The 19,497-nt window shown below is 44.4% G+C and overlaps 1 protein-coding gene and 1 long non-coding RNA gene across 2 annotated transcripts; both read left to right on the plus strand.

The window, feature by feature from the left end:
• Positions 1-6,656: 6,656 nt before the first annotated feature.
• LOC308587753 (protein-glutamine gamma-glutamyltransferase E-like) lies at positions 6,657-17,700 on the plus strand (the record flags this gene model as incomplete). Its single annotated transcript, XM_081195519.1, has 11 exons — positions 6,657-6,663; positions 8,794-8,859; positions 9,269-9,511; positions 9,731-9,843; positions 10,765-10,893; positions 11,730-11,907; positions 13,526-13,625; positions 15,053-15,159; positions 15,609-15,815; positions 16,601-16,935; positions 17,584-17,700. The coding sequence occupies 11 exons, from the start codon at positions 6,657-6,659 to the stop codon at positions 17,698-17,700; spliced, it is 1,602 nt and encodes a 533-aa protein (XP_081051645.1).
• A 221-nt stretch (positions 17,701-17,921) lies between these two features.
• LOC308587344 lies at positions 17,922-19,139 on the plus strand. The gene is made up of 3 exons (XR_014008322.1): positions 17,922-18,069; positions 18,354-18,488; positions 18,977-19,139. It is a non-coding gene; the product is annotated as an uncharacterized lncRNA (long non-coding RNA).
• The last annotated feature ends 358 nt before the right edge of the window (positions 19,140-19,497 follow it).

Here is a 19,497-nt window from a genome sequence, read left to right on the forward strand (position 1 = left end):
AAATGATGCAATCATGCCAACTAATGCATGGAACAGCCACTACACTGGATTCAAGATGAGTGCTGGAAACTACAGGAAGGGAGAGTGCTCTTATGCACAAATCCTGCTTGTTGGTTCCCACATACAGGGACAAAACTACCCTTGGCAAAGACCCAGTTTGACACCCCCTCCTGCACACATTTGTGTATGCACAGAGAAAGACTGGGAGCTCAATGATGCCCCTCTGAAGGCTTCACCAGGGCAAAAAACATGGTTAGACACCCCACACCCCATAGCTATAGCTCTGCCCACATGCATCTGTTCAGCCACTGTGAGAGCAGGTTGGCCCATTAGCCTGATCCGGCAGGCTCTTCTTATGTTAATATCTGTTCCCTTTTCCTCCTGGCTCTTTTACTTAGAGTTGGGTAGTTTCAGTCTGTGCCAATTGGGGAGAGTGGCACGGGGACATTTCCACCCCCCTCTTTCAAGATAAAGAGAGGAAAGAAATAGGAGAAGACACACACAGAGAGAGAGACACACACACATCTCGCTAATTTCCTTCTTGCTAAAGGCATGCCAATTTGGATTTTAGATCTCTCATGTGATTCTGAAATTGGCACCTGCCTCCTAACCATTCAGGCTTCCTGGCATGGTTCCCGCTATTTCTATCACCATGTCTTTATTCCAAGTGATAACGAGCTCATCCAAAACAAGTAATGTTTAAGGAAGTGGGGCAGAGATAAGCCACAAGCAAGACAAAATAAGCATAAATTCTGCATTCCAGGGAGCCCAACACTCAGAAATCAGCTTACATATCCAGCATATCTTTATGATTGTATGATGAAGACAAAAAATAGTGAAAGAAAGAAAGAAAGAAAGAAAGAAAGAAAGAAAGAAAGAAAGAAAGAAAGAAAGAACCACCTCACCTGTATCTTGTTTGGCCAAAGGGTCATAGAATCATAGAATCATAGAATCATAGAATCATAGAGTTGGAAGAGACCACAAGGGCCATCGAGTCCAACCCCCTGCCAAGCAGGAAACACCATCAGAGCACTCCTGACATATGGTTGTCAAGCCTCTGCTTAAAGACCTCCAAAGAAGGAGACTCCACCACACTCCTTGGCAGCAAATTCCACTGTCGAACAGCTCTTACCGTCAGGAAGTTCTTCCTAATGTTTAGGTGGAATCTTCTTTCTTGTAGTTTGGATCCATTGCTCCGTGTCCGCTTCTCTGGAGCAGCAGAAAACAACCTTTCTCCCTCCTCTATATGACATCCTTTTATATATTTGAACATGGCTATCATATCACCCCTTAACCTCCTCTTCTCCAGGCTAAACATGCCCAGCTCCCTTAGCCGTTCCTCAGGGTGAATGGGGGGGGGGGGTGCCTTCAATGAGGAAAGGTCTGGGCAGGGTGTGGCAAGGCACTTCAAATATGGATTTGGTGGGGCGGGGCAGAAGAGGTGTTAATCGGAAGGATCTCTTGTGGGGTCCTCTCTGACAGATTTAACTAAGAAGGACTCGGTATCATGTATTGGGAGGATGCTTTGCTTGTGACTATCCAGTCTTTGAGCAATGGAGTCTTTGGTGTAAAGCAGAGATAAACCACAGCTTGGGGCCAATATGTGGGGGGCGGGGGGGCATGCAGCATAGAAAGATGTGTAAAGCATGAACAGCAAACATTAAGTCAACATGATTCTTCAGTGACTTGTAAGTAGGGATATCTGAGAATTGAAACAATTATTTTTTCCATCCCATGTTTGGAACAGGAGCCAGTCCATTGAATTCACTGTTCTTGATTCTTTCAGTTTACAAATGATATGTAATTGTTTACATTCACAGTGCTGTGTATGATTAATACAAGGTAGAACAGAAAATGATGCCTTCTTGCACCCCTACTTGGAAGGACAGGTTCCTTTCACAGTAATCAGTACATCGCAATAAATAATAAAATAATATCTCAGTATAGTGAAGAGTAAACAGTGCACAACATCGTTGGCAATAGGAAAGTATGATGATGATGATTTAATTTCTATGCAATTTAATATATTTAAAACATCTCTAAGCAATGTACAGAAAACTGAAGCAACAGCAGTCAAAATAAACAGAAATATTACAAAAACAGGCAATCACATATAAAAATGTTGCATTAATACAACTGGGAAGTAGCTTTCCCAGTAAAGGGCCATCACAATTTTGCTTTTTTTGTTTATGATAGGTCATAGGTTGCAGGGAGATTGTGACACAGTAGCTCAGAGTTCCAAGGAAGTATTGTATGTAAAATAAAACCACTTGGCTGAGTGCTTTTCCCTGTGGCTACCTGATACAGCCAGGCATGGGACAGCTACCACCCTGGGTTCAAGATGAGGGGAGGGATTGACATCATCACACAGAAGAAGAAATACATCTGCATCTCCAGAGATTTCCCTCTTTGATGAGGCAACAAAGGATGAAGAGTTAATCTCTATTATCTTTTCTTCCAACTTTAGCTGTGGCATCTCCACCCCTTTTTCTTGGAAGTGGATAATTCCTTTCAACATGTCAGTCAATTTATTTGCAGGAAGGGTTTGTCAGCATAATGGCTTCCCACAATACTTCTGTATCATTAGAGATGCCCCCCCTTTGATGAGGCCACAGGGGATGAACAATCTCTACTCCATTTTCCCTCTGGCATATCCACCCCTTTTCCTTAAAATTGGGCTAAGCTTTTGAAGTTGTCAGGCAATCAAATTATGGCCAGCGGAGAGCTAATCTGCATTTTAGATCCCTCGTTTATTCTGGTATTGGCATCCACCCCCTACCATTCAGACTTGCTGGCATGGCTCTCTCTTTTTCTAATTGCACCAGCAATATTTCTGTTACAAGCTGCTACTGTCTTCACATGTGTTGCCACTGTTTTTCACTCAAGAAAACATCAGAAAGAACTATCTGATGGTAAGAGATGTTCAACAGTGGAACAGACTCTCTTGGAATGTGGTGGACTCTCCTTCCTTGTTGGCTTTTAGGCAAAGATTGAATGGTTACCTGTTATTGATGCTTTAGTTGGGATTCCTACATTGCAGGGTTTGGGACTAAATGACCCTTGGGTCCGTTCCAACTCTGGCTTTGCATGCATTGCTGTTTTTCACTCCTTAGGTCACCCTAAGGTAAAGGTAAAGGAACCCCTGACCATTAGGTCCAGTCGTGGCCGACTCTGGGGTTGCGGCGCTCATCTCACTTTCTTGGCCGAGGGAGCCGGCGTACAGCTTCCAGGTCATGTGGCCAGCATGACTAAGCCGCTTCTGGTGAACCAGAGCAGCGCACGGAAACGCCGTTTACCTTCCCGCCGGAGCAGTACCTATTTATCTACTTGCACTTTGACGTGCTTTCGAACTGCTAGGTTGGCAGGAGCAGGGACTGAGCAATGGGAGCTCACCCCGCCGCGTGGATTCGAACCGCCGACCTTCTGATTGGCAAGTCCTAGGCTCTGTGGTTTAACCCACAGTGCCACCCGTGTCCCTGGGAGGCCACCCTAGGGTTGCCATATTTCTAACAGTGAAAATCTGGACAGAAAAGTTGTTGAGTTTTTTTTTTAGTTTCCCCCAAAATGACAAAAATGGCACTGCAGACATGAGCTGCCATATGTCTGGATTTTCCCAGACATTTTCCCAATTTCTGTCCAGAAAATCCAGACATATGGGAATCCTAGACCACCCTCTCTGAGAGGATAGCTTGATTTTTTGCTTGTTCTCCTGGCTGCATCTTCTTTCACCAACTCTCACTTCCAACTACTCAAAGGGGAAAGATAAGTTTTCTCTTTATTCTTCTGAGGGAAAACAGGAATACAGAAGGACTGATGTAAAAGGGATGAATCTTGTCATCAGTTTATATGCTGATGATATGACATTCCTTTTGCATGACCTGGTTGCTGTGACCTGGGCATTAAAAGTTGAATTAGACAAGTGATTGGTTTGAGGGTAAATTTCAAGAGATCTGAACTACTGTGTCATTATGTTACCTCATCTATTCAGTTAAAATTTTCAAAGGCCTAAACATCCCCCTAGTAAACAAACATTTCAGATACTATGGGATACAAGTAACAAAGAACCTAAATAATCTGTTTGCTAGGAATTATGTAACAGTCTGGAAAGGAATAGCAAATGAAAGGAATAGCAAAATGGTGGACTAAAATGCCCCTCTCTTTTTCAGGTTGTATAGCTACCATTAAAATGATGGTGCTTCAAAAATTATCATATTTATTTTACAAACACACATTACAAATATCTTACAGAAACCCTCAATACTTGGCAATCTAAAGTAGCATACTTTTCCCTGAAAGCCACAACCCCTGGGTTCCAAAAACCTCAAGATACAAAGCAACTTTGTAGGGTGGGTGATCCCAAATTTCCAGATCTATTTTGAAGCTATCAAATTGGACATCTGATTTCTTTATTAGAAGAACCAGCAATGGGCACAAGTTGAGAGAGTTTTAATGGGCCAAAGTTTTCCAGAGCAAAGAAATCTTAGTATCCCCCCCCCACACATTTCAGCCTTACAATGCACCTCTACTATGAAAGCAGTCTGGCATGTTGGGCAGAAACACAAGGAAAAACTGGTGCCTGGGATCTACCCTCTAATTCCAATCCATTGTCATCCAGGAATTGTTGGGAGCAGACAATTCCCTTTTAAGTTTCTGCAAACCATAGGGATGTACAATACATTTTTCTACAGTTACATCTTCTCCCAAAGGATTTGTGGAGGACTCAGCTGGAAAAAAGGGTATCCCATGGCCGGTGTGGTACCAGGTTAAAAATTGGGTGAATCAACTAACATTAAGGAACAGGCCCTAGGCAAACACATTTTATTTGAAAGGTTTCTGGACTCAGCAGATGGGATGGATCCTGGGCTGGTCTCTATGCTATATAAAATATTACTCAGGGTGGACATGGGTACAACTAATGGGCTGTGGCCAATGTGACAAATTTCTATTGAAGAGGCAGATTGGACTGCCATGTGGGACAAATTAGCCTTCAACCTCAATGAAAGAAATGACATTGAAAATTCTACAGAAGTGGCACCTAGTCCAGTTCTTCTGGCCCACATTAGTGCTACCCACCACCCACCTGTTGGAGGAGGTCACAATGATGGGTTCACATCAGGATGTGACCACATTCTGGGAGGAAGTCTTCAAAGAAATTAGAGAGATAACTGGGCAAAATATAGTCAGAGGCCTGGAGTTGGTTTATTTAATTTTTACATAGGGAACAATATGAATCTGCATTTTAAGCACCTTATTGGCCAGCTTTTATTAGCAGCCATGATAGAAATAGCTAGATATTGTAAATATTTGGATAGAGTGACATTGACCACATGGTATAAAAACTCTGGTGATTAGCACTGAAAGAAAAACAAAACTATAACGTTTTGGGGAGGTACAAATGTTTTATTTGATTTGTGGTTTTATTTTCTCCTGCTGCCAACACAGAAATAAGTTTGATTATCCCTACCTGCCAGTCTGAGACAAAGACCAGGAAAAAACAACTCTTCCTGGTAGTACTGCCACCACCCCTGTAGTCCCCCAATCCTGACCCAAGGGAAACCTAGCTTACATGTGAACATTCTTAGGATTTGCAAGGACAAGAACCAAATAGTCTACTCACTGCCTTTAGAGCTGTACACCCCAAAATTACTCTGCACATTATGACCATGAAGCCAGGAACCAGATTCAGAGCCAAGCTTACTCTAAAAAGACACACAAGGGATAAATGCCACACTTCATTAAGGAGGTTATAAATATGAGAATAAGCACCCTTTAGCAATATAAAAGACAGCTCAGAATTGCCAACAGTATAAAGGTACCTTTGGGAATCCAGGTACAGAACAAAATAATGTAGGTTGCTGGTCTCACCCTGATACCAGCCATTAGAGTCATGAACCCCACCACCAAGCATCGTTCAGGTACTGCTGTTGTAGTTCATGGCTGCTCATCTGAATGGAGACCACAGACCAGTTTTTGTACAAAAAGGCCTGGCTCCAGAAGGGTAGGTTTTCTTTCAGCCAAACAAGACTTAGGGCATATTTTCACAGTACTAGAGGGTGTATGTGTTGGAAGATCATGCAGGCACTCAGTGGATTTCTGCACGGATATTGTGACCAAGTTATTGTGACCTTGACATGGTCATAAATCACACTGGTAACAAGATGAACTAATTAAATGGGACTTCTTCCTCAGGAAGTCAGGAAGACTGCACCCAGAACTCTGAGTAAAAAGAAAATAATAATTAATAAATGGGCCAAAAAAGTGGAGTTTCTTATAGGAGAAGTATGTCATCATCCCAGCTTTCCTCAATACTTCTAAATATTGCTGTTTTCCCCTCCTCCCCTCCCCCATTTAGCTCTGGCCCATCTACTTGCTTTGCTTACAACTGGGTGATTTATTAGAATTGGCCAGGTAATCTGTTTGCTAAAGATGTGCAGATATGGATCTTAGATGCCTCTTGTGATTCTGATATTGTAATCTGCCTCCAACCATTCAGACTTCCTGGAATGGTTCCCACAATTTTATTGGACTGTCCCTGGCTTGTACAGCAAGAGAGTCCTCCTTTTTGCAGTATATAAGATGCTTCCAAACCCCTTTAGAACTTCATCCTATGACAGCAAGGACTCCAGAGCAAATCAGAACTCAAAGAGCAAGAGATAATGGCTGGTGAGTATGAGCAGTCAGCAAACTTCTGGCTTGACAATTTAAGGAAGCAGGGCTTGAGGTAGGTGGGTGGGTGTGAAGACTTAGAGGGGTCAATGGAAAACCCAGAAAATAGGAGGTCTGGGTTCTCTTACAGGCTTCTTTTCAGAAATGGAGGCTCTAGAGATCTCTGCAGCCAAGTTCTACCAGTTGAAAATATCCCAGAGAGCCTATTGGACAACAGAGGGAACCCCCTATATCACTTTATACATAGCATTTTAAAGCTCTATTTTTTAAAAAATGATATTTATTAAGTTTTCAAAGGAAAAAAATTACATAAATAAAAAGATTAGAAGAAAAGACAAAAATAAATATAAAATAAAATAAAATAAAAAAAGAAAAATACAAAATACAAAATACAGAAAAAAGATAAAAAACATTTAAAAAGAAAACACATCAATCTTTCCATGTCATATATTCATATCCTTGCTTCTCTGACCTCCTCACACCTCCCTTTTTTGTATTCCAGTTCAGTTAGTTAATTCAGCAATTTCTTTCCCTCTTTGTTTTTATCTTAATCCTTTAACTTAATATAATATAACTGAGTATAATATAATCCATTTTTCATACACCTTTAAAACATTGCTGCTTAAACCACTTAACTTCATTCTGACATCATTCTAACATTCATTAATTTTGCAATATTTCTGTAAATAGTATTTAAATTTCTTCCAATCTTCTTCCACCGACTCTTCTCCCTGGTCTCGGATTCTGCCAGTCATTTCCGCCAGTTCCATGTAGTCCATTACCTTCATCTGCCATTCTTCCAGGGTGGGTAGATCTTGCATCTTCCAATACTTTGCAATAAGTATTCTTGCTGCTGCTGTGGCATACATAAAGAAAGTTCTGTCCTTCTTTGGCACCATTTGGCCGACCATGCCCAGGAGAAAGGCCTCTGGTTTCTTCAGAAAGGTATATTTAAATAACCTTTTCAGTTCGTTATAAATCATCTCCCAGAAAGCCTTAATCCTTGGGCACGTCCACCAAAGGTGAAAGAATGTACCTTCAGTTTCCTTACATTTCAGCATTTTAAAGCTCTAACTCATCTCATTACGCTCACCATTTGAGTGAATGCATACATCTATCTATAGGTGCAGAAGTGATCAGAATTGTGGCTATTCTGCATGAATAATTTCAGAGTAAGACGGGTAACAGCTTGCTAACGTATCACCAGCTTGCAAAAGTTCCTCAAGTGTGCATAGGGAGTTGAGAACATAAAGAGGGAATGAATGCAGACTGCACAAGCCCTCTCTCATACCACCCCCAATTACTAACAGCTCTGTAGGCTTCTCTGCTGGGACAATGTGTGTACAGCTGCATTGCTGCTAAGCAGTAGGGATGGGATTCAGAATCACTGATCAATGTGAGTTTTTTTCACAATTCCCTTTGGCAAACTTGATTCCTTCCACAAAATGGTTCATAAAAACCCCTTGGTGCAGCCATCTCCTTGACCATTGACCATGCTGACTAGCACAGACAAGGTTTTCCATCAAATCTGATAGTAGCTGGAGTGCTTGTGTGTCTTATTATCACTTGATTAAGCATGTAAGTATGTTTCTATTTTCATTTGGGCATGTCATACTATGTCCGGAAGAACATATAAGTTAATGGGCTTGCCATGACATGCAAGGACATTTCCAAGTCAAAGTATGGTTTGCATTCATGACTTTTTAAGAATGATACTTGCTTAATATAAAAAGAAGCATTAACAAAATATTCAGTAACATCTACCTTTTAAATAAAAACATGAACTCTTTCCTTACCTGTCTCCTAGCTCTCCTCTATTCATTTATCTAGAAAGAAAAGTGAACATCTCCCTTGTTCTCTTATAGTGGCAATGGTGCCCCCCTGAGAGGTGCCAGAACTGAGTCTGGTGAGTTCCGGCTGAAAAAGTCCCAGTTTCATTTTGTCATCATGCAATGGAGAGAGGAGAGCTAGAAGACCTATAAGAAACATAACAATGAATGTTAATAGCTCTATTGACACCTAAATGAAACAGGATGATCCTGGAGAGGACTGCTATAGAGGAACTGCACTTAGTCCCATTCATAGTTTGGTGTTAGTGGCTCCATTTTCCTCCCGATGTTCTTGCAGGTTTGGTAAACACTGATTGGAAACTGAAAGAGAACACCATCAAGCACCGTACTGATGAATATCCCGGCAAGGAACTGGTTGTGCGATGAGGGCAAGCCTTTTTGATCTCTCTGACATCCAGAGGAGCGTTGCCAGCTGCAGACAAACTAACATTTACTGTAGAAACAGGTAAACACTTTATCTTCCCCTGTCCTCTCAAAAGGGAAAACAGTTCCTCTTCTGTAGAGTGGAACTAACCAAACTTCACTCATAAAATCTTTCTCCAGCCTTCCCCACAAAACCCGCAGTAGGCTATGTGCTGCACAAATCCACAGAAATATGTAGCATGACTAGGTTAAGTCCTCTGATCTCCTTGCAAAGAGGGCATCTATCTTAACACACCAATCCATCTTGATGGTACGTGGACTTCTCAAAATATGAAGTCAACATATACATAGAGAAGCCACCTCTTCCTCCTCTTACCTTTTCTTTCCAGGGTCAACCTATGCTCTACAGGCAGAGACACGAATGGCATTTGGCATCACTAGCACACCAAGCAGAAGATATTGGAGATCAGTACAGACCTCTGCTGGTTATGGCTCCCTGAGTGTCTCCATTATGAGCCCAGTGGATGCTGCCATTGGACGCTACCAGCTCAGCATCAAGACAGACACCAGCAGAAGCACACTCCCCTCCAGCCTTGGCACTTTTGTGTTGCTGTTTAACCCCTGGATGCCAGGTACAAAACATGTTCCCTAAGTCAGTGCTAGCCTAGCAGTTCAAAACCTGATCTCCTCCAGGTCCACCTGTAGGCTTCTGCATGATTGGTGGTAGACATAATCACGGTGTTGTATGTGTAGAAAGGTTAGAGATAGGAGAGCACGGGCATGATGCCGCACTGGTCTACCTGGACAAAGAGAAGTGCTATCACAGTACCTGCTTGTCATTCATCTTTCAGAGGATGATGTGTTCATGGCTAATGAGGCAGAGCGCAAAGAATATGTCCTCTCAGAGTTTGGTGTCATCTTTCGCAACAATGGAAAAACTTTACTGCCATGGAATTATGGCCAGGTAAATATTGGAGGGATTTCAAACTAGGGATGGAGAGGAGTTCGAGCAATGATTAGGAGGCTGGAGGGATTTGCAAACAAACTGACCCACTGATAAATCCCCAAACCTTTTTGAGGTGAGTTCCACCAAACAATAGGGAGGAAATGAGTTTAATGAGTTTAATGAGTTTAATGAGTTTAATGCAAACTGACCTAATTTGTACTTACCAAACCAAAATGCAACTAACCTTCGTAACTGGCATATCTCCGAATTTTGTGATGCAATTCTCTAACTAAAAAAAATCTATACCAAAAGGCATACATCGGGGAACATGTGTGCAGAGCTGCATATATTGCATGGTCAGGCACCACAGCCCCTACCACCCCAACCAGAGAGGAATAACCAGTCAAAACACACACTTTTGGGGTCAAATGAGACCACAACATTATTGATGACTGATGTACAGGTTTTGGCGTAGGCACTGGGAATGGCCTGAATGACCAGTTCACCTGATGGAAGCATATCCTCAGGATGGTCCTATGACTTACGTTAAATGGGTATTCTCCCACCCAGATTGCCACCTTGAGGACAGCTATGGCCCTAGCCTCCAATGGGTTATTGGACATCTGAAAATCATTTTATAGAACTAAAACTTGGGAAACTGGCAGATGAAAGGGCTGCAGATGATGAAGTTCCCTGGGATGGATCTTAACAAACTTTGGATAGTTCTCTGGAAAAGCTTGAGATTTCTCTGAGAATATGCCACACAGAAGGAAGGAAGTTTGGAATCAGTATTGGCAGCTGCCACTCATCAAAACCATTTCACTTGGGGACACTGGAATTCCTGGCACTCCAGTATTCTTAGAAAGCTCTCTCTGTGCTAATAATTTGATGGTGGTGGTGCATTTCACTCACTTGTCCAATATTTTCTTCTGTGGACAGTTTCAAGATGGCATTCTGGATATCTGCCTTTCCATGCTGGACATGGGCTTAAAATACCACAAGGACTCAACTGCTGGTGTGAGCCAACTAAGTGACCCCATACATATCGGGCGAGTACTCAGCGCTATGGTAAGGAAAGACTTATAATTTTCACTCTTAACACAAATGCAGTAGGCAAGTGTTTCTGTGGAGCAGCCTTTGCTAACATGGTGGTTTCCAGCTGCTTTGGATTACAACTTTCATTACCTCTAGCCAGCGGCGTAGCGTGAGTTGTCAGCACCCGGGGCAACGCAAGTAATTTGCGCCCCCTAACCCGGGGCAAGGCAAGTAATTTGCGCCCCCCCAACCCCTAACCTGCGAGTTGCCGCCGCTGGCGCTGCCGCGCAAACAACGCTGCTTGCCCGGAGGAGGATGGAGGCAGAAGCAGCCGCCGCCTGTGGCTGGGCCGAGGGGATGGCGGCGGCGGCAGGGTGCAGAGGCTGCCCGTGCCCGGCGTCGGTGGCGGCGTCGGCGCTGCTGCAGCGGCTGCTCCTCCTGCGAGCAGTGAGCGGAGCGCAGCCACAGCGACGGCGGGGGGCGCGCGCGCTAGGGCGCAAGGCTGGCGGTGGCGGCGGGGAGCCCGGCGGAGGAAGGAACTTGTCCCTTCCCTCTGGACTCGCGCCCCCCCCAGATGTTGCGCCCGGTGTGGTCGGCACCCCTGGCACCCCCCACGCTACGCCACTGCCTCTAGCTGCTCATTAGGATTTATGGGAGGTGTATTCCAAAACAGCTGGAGGGCACCAGATTGGCAAAGGCTTCTGTAGAGCCACAAGAGTGACTCCCACCTTCCTTAATGTGGGCACACATTTCTTTGGTGCTGGTAATATGTGGCATCCCTAAACAGAGACTGGATTCTGCACAGCATATGAAGAGCAGCAGTGTGTTGATTGCACAATAAATGGGCAACTATTTTGACTTTTTTCCAGATCAACTGCAATGATGGAGACAGAGGAGTGTTGTTTGGATGCTGGGAGGATTGCAGTGATGGGAAAGACCCAGAAAGCTGGTCAGGAAGTGTGGAGATATTGAGGCAATGGGAGAGCTCTGGATTTGAACCTGTCCAGTATGGGCAGTGCTGGGTCTTTGCAGGAGTTCTGACTACGGGTATGTCTCCTTGGAACCTTCTGTGACATTGCCCTTCCAGACATGGCGCTGGGATGAGGAATGTGCTCAAGCACCAGGAACTACATTGTGCTATAGTGGAAGGCAGTGTGAGATTTTTGCAAGTACTGCTGCAGCTGGTTAACATCCCAACTAAAGGAGGTCAGTGTGCATCACTGGAAAGCTTGGGTGGCTGGATAAATGCAAAGGGAATCATGGAACTCATTTTAAAATGCATGCCCTGCACAGCATGTTCAAAGTGCCCAGGGAATAAAAGAATCACAGTCTCCCCTAATTGCTCCCTGGACTGACCCAGAGAGCCAGTCCAGGGAACAAACATGAGGGAGTGGATGGAAGAGAAAGGGGAAGCCCCTATGCTGCTGAGGTGAACCACAAAATGGTGCCTTCCCCCTCCTCCGACTGCCGCTGCCAGGGAAGAAGGGGTGAGTGAAAATCTACATTGGAAAAAGCAGGGGGAAATAACATTATCCAATGATTGAAGTTGGAATCAAAGCCTGTTGTTGGGAGGAAAGACCCACTCTGGTCCAGAGCCCAGCAAACACCAGAGGGCAGTGGGAGGAAATTAGCAGCACCTCCTCTTCACTGAGAGGCTATTGTAGAGGCATCATTGGGAATGGGCTGCTGAGAAGGCAGGGTATATGGCCTCCAAAGAGTGCACTGCAATAACTGCTGCCTCTGCAGCAGCAGCAGAGGGTGATCCAGGCAGATCTGCTGCCCCTGTGGATCTTGCCGTCTGAGGCAGTCACCTCACCTTACCTCATAGGTGGGCTGGCCCTGACCTATTAAGCCATACTTCCAGCTGCCCTTGATCTGCAGATGCATCTGTCGCAGCTTAAGAGGTACAGTTGCAGCCATTGTCGTGTTCCAGCCAACACAGTTTTGTTGCTTAGATTTCACAGGTTCCTAGCAAGGCCAAGGAGCTGTCCAGCAGCATAAGTAGCTGATCTCTTGCCAGGCTGCTGAAGCAGTAAGTGAACAGTCCAGCCCATAAGCAGTATTATCACACAAGACAAGGAGCTGAGCAGCAGGATGTGCTGGGCAGATGGACGAGCTATTAGCCATGATGGATATTATGCCGTGCCTCCATGGATCATGAATGTTCTGCCTCCATGGATAAAGGCAGCAATGGTTTTAAATACCATTTGCCTGGAAACTGCAGGTGGGGAGAGTGTTCTTGTGGTCAGCACCATCTGGTCAACCACTGTGAGAACAGGATGCTGTACTAGATGGGCCACTGGCCTGATCTGGCAGGCTCTTCTTATGTTCTTATGCACTAGAAACAGACAGGTGGCAAGTGGAAGGTTTTATAGTTGACCCTGTTGGCCCAGAATTTCTGGGAACTTCTAGAGAGTACTTTGGCATATGGTTCTTCCTCCTTAGTAGGACTCAGAGCCCCTTGTGCTGTCATGGGCCACAGAGGCCAGTGAGCCAGGCAATTCATTCCATGCTGCTGCCTGGCAATGTGACATTTGATCCAAGGAGCCAACAAAGGGTATCATAGAAAGAAGTGCTGGCTAAAGAACATAGTAAGGAACAATATTGCTGAATACCAGTGAGTCCCATTATTTCCATATTCTCTCTCTCTCTCTCCTTTTTGTAGTCCTCCGGTGCATAGGAATTCCCACTCGCATCATTTCCAACTTCAGTTCTGGCTGTGACAAAAATGAAAATCTGATTCTGGAACCATCAGAGTGTACCTGGTAAATCAGCCTTCTTCTCATCCACCACAATACATCTAGGGCTCCTATACACCAGCATCTGTAGACGAAACCAGAGATGGAAACTGAGGCACAACAGCTGTAGGACAAAACCAGACATCTTTGTCCTTTGCCCCCACTTCTCTGCCACACTTGGCAGGATCTGTGACCTTCCCTACATCCAGACATGCAAAACATCTCCTTGCAGTGACTAATAATTCCTTACTTTCTGTGATAGTAGGCCCAGTTACAACTAGCTAAAAGGAGGGAGAAAACAGCACTTTGAGAGGGGGAAAGAGAAGAGTTTTGTGCCTGATGTCCAGCTGTATAAGAGTGTGGCCGCTTAGCTGTGTAAAATCCACCCCAAGGGAATATTTACAGCCAAAAAGGCAGTCTCTGAGCTGGGGGTAGGGGTGGGGAGGTTAGATTGAAAGACAGTGGTTATTGTCTTTTAAGGGTATACTGACATAAGAGAACTGGGAAGCTGTGTGGGAATGCTCTACTTAAGTCCCAATTCATTAGGGTGGGGATGTATATTCTAGGAAGAGAAGAAGAATCCCAAACCGTTTAGAAGGTCTGATATACAGAGTCTACTACAGGAGCCTCAGGAGTGAAATTTCTAAAGGTGGAGGACCTGAAACACAACAGGACCAAAAGAATCAGCCTGTTTTAATACCCACAAGTTATCGAAGTCTAAGTTATAACACCTTATGTGTTAGATGTAAATTTGCTATCTTATTGAAAAGCCTGAGACATCTGCTGAGTTCAGCATATATAATTTGCTAATTCTTTGAAGTTTTCCAACTTCTGAAACATTCTTGTTCGTCATTCTTGTTGTGAAATAGACCCTTTTTCTGCTTAATCTCATAAGCGAAAGAATTTTCTTTTTGGAAAAAAATAGTCATCTCCCTGGACAGCTCACCCTCCATGCTCTGCATTATTCAGATACAGTGGTAGTGACCCACTGTACCATTCTGTTCCAGCAGCACCAGACAGTGCTTGCTCAGTCACAGGATGCTCTGAGGTGTGAGCTTCCCAAAGCCATTTGTGTCACACTGATGCTATTTTGCCTCTTTCTGATGCAAAACACTTTGAGCGTGATATATATAAAATGAATAGCTTCCACCATGGCTGCTGTTGGAAGCAGATTGTTAGTTTAGGTAGACTCACCTTGGTCTAATTCAGATGCAAGGCTCCTTCTTTGTTTTCCTCCTATGCTCTCAACATTCATTCACCCCCAGAAAATCTTGTCACCATGGGTCAGTTGCGTCAAACACAGCATGGCCTGCTAACTACAACAAAAACAAGCAGACTTAGGGCTCCCGGGTGCTCCTGGAAATCAGCTCCACTCACCTCTGAAAGCAGCTGACCCTAAGATTTGGGGCATCGTTGCAAACCTGCACATCAGATTTATTTACTCTTGGCTGCAGGAACTACCATGTGTGGAATGAATGCTGGTTTGCTCGACCTGACCTTGGCTGCATGTACAATGGGTGGCAAGTTCTGGACGCAACTCCACAAGGTCGAAGTACTACAGGTACAAGAGCTGACTGCTGGGGGAGTTGGTTGTGTTCAGATCTCTGTTCAGCTTCTCGCCATGCTATTGCTGTATGATAGAAATGCCCAGATTCTGTCATGCCCCCTCCATATTCAGAGGCAGTATAAGCCCTCAGCACCAGTTGCTGAAATATAAAATGAATGGGGGAAAGCTGTTGTTTAGAGATATACTTCCCCCAAATGTGGAGGCTTCATTGAGTTATCATTGCCCATGACCACTGACAGACTCACTCTCCATGATTTTGTGTAGTCCTTTTCTGAGCAATTAAGCTAGCAGTCCTCACCATAAATCCCATGGGTTCACCGTGCAGCATGTACTTGTCTTATTTAAAACAACCTATTTTGTCCCCAGGATATACAGTATTTCTGCCTGATCATTTTTGCACAAACTGCAGATGCAGACCTTTTCTCTTTTCCTTAACTCTCCAGAGAAAGTCGAGTGTGGTCCAGCTTCAGTGAAGGCCATCAAGGAAGGAGATGTGGACCTGCCATATGACACTGCATTCGTCTTTTCAGAGGTCAATGCTGACATCGAGGGCTTATTGGACACCAAGTCCATTGGGCAAAACATAAGCACAAAGGCTGTGGGCAGCAATGATCGCCTGGATGTCACTGATAATTATAAAAACAAAGAAGGTGATGCAAAAGAGCTTCCTCTACAAATAGGTGGAAATGTTTGGAGATGATTGGGTCTCTGCTATGACACTGGCCTGTATTCAATTTAGGAATAAGCAGATCATTACGTAAACTCCCCCCTCCCCTGCCCTCTAAATCTGTTTACCAACCCCTACTCAGAGTAGACCCCATTGTGCTAAAACTAGCATTTGTCTTTGCACAAGTATTTAGCTGAATATCACCTTTTTACAGTCAATGGCCACTTAACCCATGGTGGCAGCAATCACGCTTTTTCATGAAGTTGGACAATTTGAGACTCAACACACTTCTGCCTGCAGCTAAGAATGGTCTACATATATTGTCAGAGCAGGCACAGATGCTAGGCATAAGGAAACCAAAATACACAGACCCAGAGGCAGTTCAAATGCATTTTCAGGCACCTTGTTTTTTGTCCAAGTAAGTGTTTGGCTGGGGCAGTGAAGACAAAATGGATGGCATCTTCTCTCTAAATCTGCACTCCAGGCACAGCCAATTGTATCTGAACCCATGTGCAACATCCAAGCTAGACCTAGGTCAGTAGTCAACTTGCCAGTGAACCCTACATACCCCAACCATGCTCTGTGTTAGAACTTGCACTGCTGTGACATTTGAGTAGTTAAAGTGGTCTCTGGCCTAGGGAAAGCCAGAGAGAGAAGGCTGATGAGCTTCATGCAATGCACTCTTGATCCCAGGGGCTGCTAATGAACTTGCATCATTTGAGTCAGAGGGCCCTGTCAAATTTCGCCATCCTATTCTTACTTTTTCAGGCTCTGTCAAGGAAAGGGAAGTATTTGCAAAGGCTTGTGCCAAACTCAATCTGAAAACAAGCCACTCTGAGTCTGCCAGAAGCCTGAGAGAAGCTGCAAAGCCCAGTGTCTTAGGGAAAATCAAGGTGAAGAGCCCCCTGGAGATTGGCAAGGATGTCCACTTGGTCTTGAGACTGACAAACCTTGGCTCTACAACTGAGTACCTAACACCCAATATGGCTGCTTGGTCAATTAACAACACTGGGAAACCCATTCATGAGATCTGGAAAGCCTCCATCTTGGTGACCCTTGGCCCCAAAGAAGGCAAGTTTTTTCATGCGTTTCTTTATAAACAGGTATGAGATAAGCCAGAGAATGTGGGCAAGGAGGGAGGATCATTTGGCACCTCAACCAGATGAGGGGACTACTGAAGTTGAACACACATCATTGATAAAACCTGGTGAAATGAATCCTAAATGGTCCATCCTTGTTAACTGATGTGAAGGACAGAAGACTCCAAATTACCTGCTGCAGCCTAGCAGGAGATAGTAGACATGGATACATTGCATGTTACATGCCTCTGGAAAATCAAATCACAGAGTTATATCAAACTAAGTTCCACATTGAAATTAATGGATTTAAGTAAGTCATACCCATTAATTTCAGTAGATCTATTCTGAGCACACCAAACATGAAAATAATCTACAGCAGGCATGTCCAACTTCCAAGAGACTGCGATCTACTCCCACTACCACAGACCCCCCCCCCAATTGTCCAGTATATCGCAATCGACCTGTTGGACATCCCTGATCTACAGGAAATAAGTTTACCATCCCCCAAGTGCTGTTGAACCAAACACTACTTGGCAATGATGGCTTCTTCCCTTGGGTTGTTCCATCCCAGGTGGTTTTCTAGTCAGCCTTTGACCAGCAAAGTGGCTGCCTCATGCCTCACCAGAGTGCAGTGATGGACAGTTCCTGCTTTCTCACATTCTGGGAATACAGGGAATTGCCTGTGTGATGACATCAGTGCACGCCTGCCTCCTTTCCACTTGCTCCATCCCAAGCAAGAAACAGGAAATGATGGAGAAAGGCATTGCTTTTTCAGCCTTTGGCAACTGAGGGAGGGATGCAAAGTTTTTATGATTCTTCTATCCCTCACCATCCCCCTTCCAGCTAGGACAGAATTACAACAAAGTGGGTCCCAAAGGGGGAGCCCCGCCTTGGGAACATTCTGGTCATTCTTCATCAGAGCAACATAAGGAGGGTTCTCTTAAATAAGGAACAACAATCTGCCAGGCTTGTGCAACCACACCTCATAGTGATTTTTCCCCCCTAGAAAAAGAATTTCCTATCAATATTTCATATGCTGAATACAAGCAGTACCTGCTGATAGACAACCTGATTAAAGTCACAGCTTCATGGTCAAAAAAAAAGGGGGGAAATGTGAACAGAGTCATAATCCTCAAGAAACCCAGCGTTGCAATAAAGGTAAACCCTTAGCCATTATGAGCTGCCATTATGAGCTGATTCCCTTGTGTCTGCCTAGGGTGAAGGCAGGCTCAAATGTCATACATAAAAACACCCCAAGAATCACCGCACTTCTCTACCTGCAACTCTGAGTGCAGGCAGACAGAGGAACCAGCAAGAGGAGGTGGTTCCCAGGGAAAGGAGGAGGAGGGAGCTGTGTCTCTATGGACCTATCATTTTGAACCTGGGTCAGGGTAGCCTTAGGAAGGGTTGCCAGTAACTCTGTTCAACTTTGTTCTGAGCAGGTGCTGGGAGAGGCAAAAGTGGGCAAGGAAGTGAAGGTGGCAGTGACCATTGACAACTGTTTTGATGAGGAGCTGAAGGATGGTGTGCTGAAGGCGGAGGGTAGTGGCTTACTGGAAAAAAACCTTCAAGAAAAAGTAAGTATAAAAAAGGGAAAAAAAGAAAAAGTAAGTATGTGGCAAGTCTGGGCAAGTGTGGTGGCTCTGCACAGGGTACCCCCTTCCCTTCTGACTGGGTCACAGATAGAGAATGGAGGCGCAACATCTCAAACAAGACATTCTCCCCTTTGTGGCCTTGTTGTTTGGCTTTCCAATTATCCATCTGCACTTGCAGAGCAAGCAAAGTCTGCACTCCAGTGTGGAGAGCTGAAGCAACCAGTATGGAAACAGGCCTCTAGAACAGCATTCAGTTTGCCCAGCTTGTGATACTTGTGATTGATTGAGTTAATAAAATGATGTTCTGCCTATCTATCAAACAGTCTCCATGGGAGCTTTTCGACACATGCAAAATACTGCCCACGGCCAGCCTTAACAGACCAGCCTCTGATCCCCCTTAACAGACCATCCTAAGGCTGGCAATCTTCCCAGGCCCAGGCTGACTTTGCTCCTTTGCTCCTTATCCACAGTATACCACCACTGAATCCCCAGGACAGCTATCAAGTCCAGTTTAAGTTCTTTCCCAGAAAAAGTGGGACCAAGTATCTGCTTGTCAACTTCTCCTGTAACAAATTTAAAGACAGCATAACCTATCAGGACATTAATGTGGTCGACTGATTCAAAGCCCTGAATTTGGCCAGCCAGGTCGCACATGGAGGAGGTATGCAGTGAATGAGTCCTGGGCTGCAGGGAAGCAAATGTTTAATATGCATCACATAAGCAATTACCTGAGTGACAGAGTTTAATAAATCTTTCCTTCTTGTATCCCAAACTTGTGGTCTTCTTTTTTTAGAGCTGTTGAATTCCTTTGACAAATCCCTGTAGTCAGAATGTAAGAGCATCCATTGCTGGGGGAGACTAAGACCTGCCCGACGGCGGATGAAGACTGGAAGAAATTTAAAGCTTATCTTAAGAAATATTATAAAATTAATGAATGCTAAAATGTTGAGGTTCTTAGTAAGAAAAGGAGATTACAGCGACAAAAGATTAA

The sequence above is a fragment of the Podarcis bocagei genome, assembly GCF_964188305.1.
Source record: "Podarcis bocagei genome assembly, chromosome: 5".
Lineage (NCBI taxonomy): Eukaryota > Metazoa > Chordata > Lepidosauria > Squamata > Lacertidae > Podarcis > Podarcis bocagei.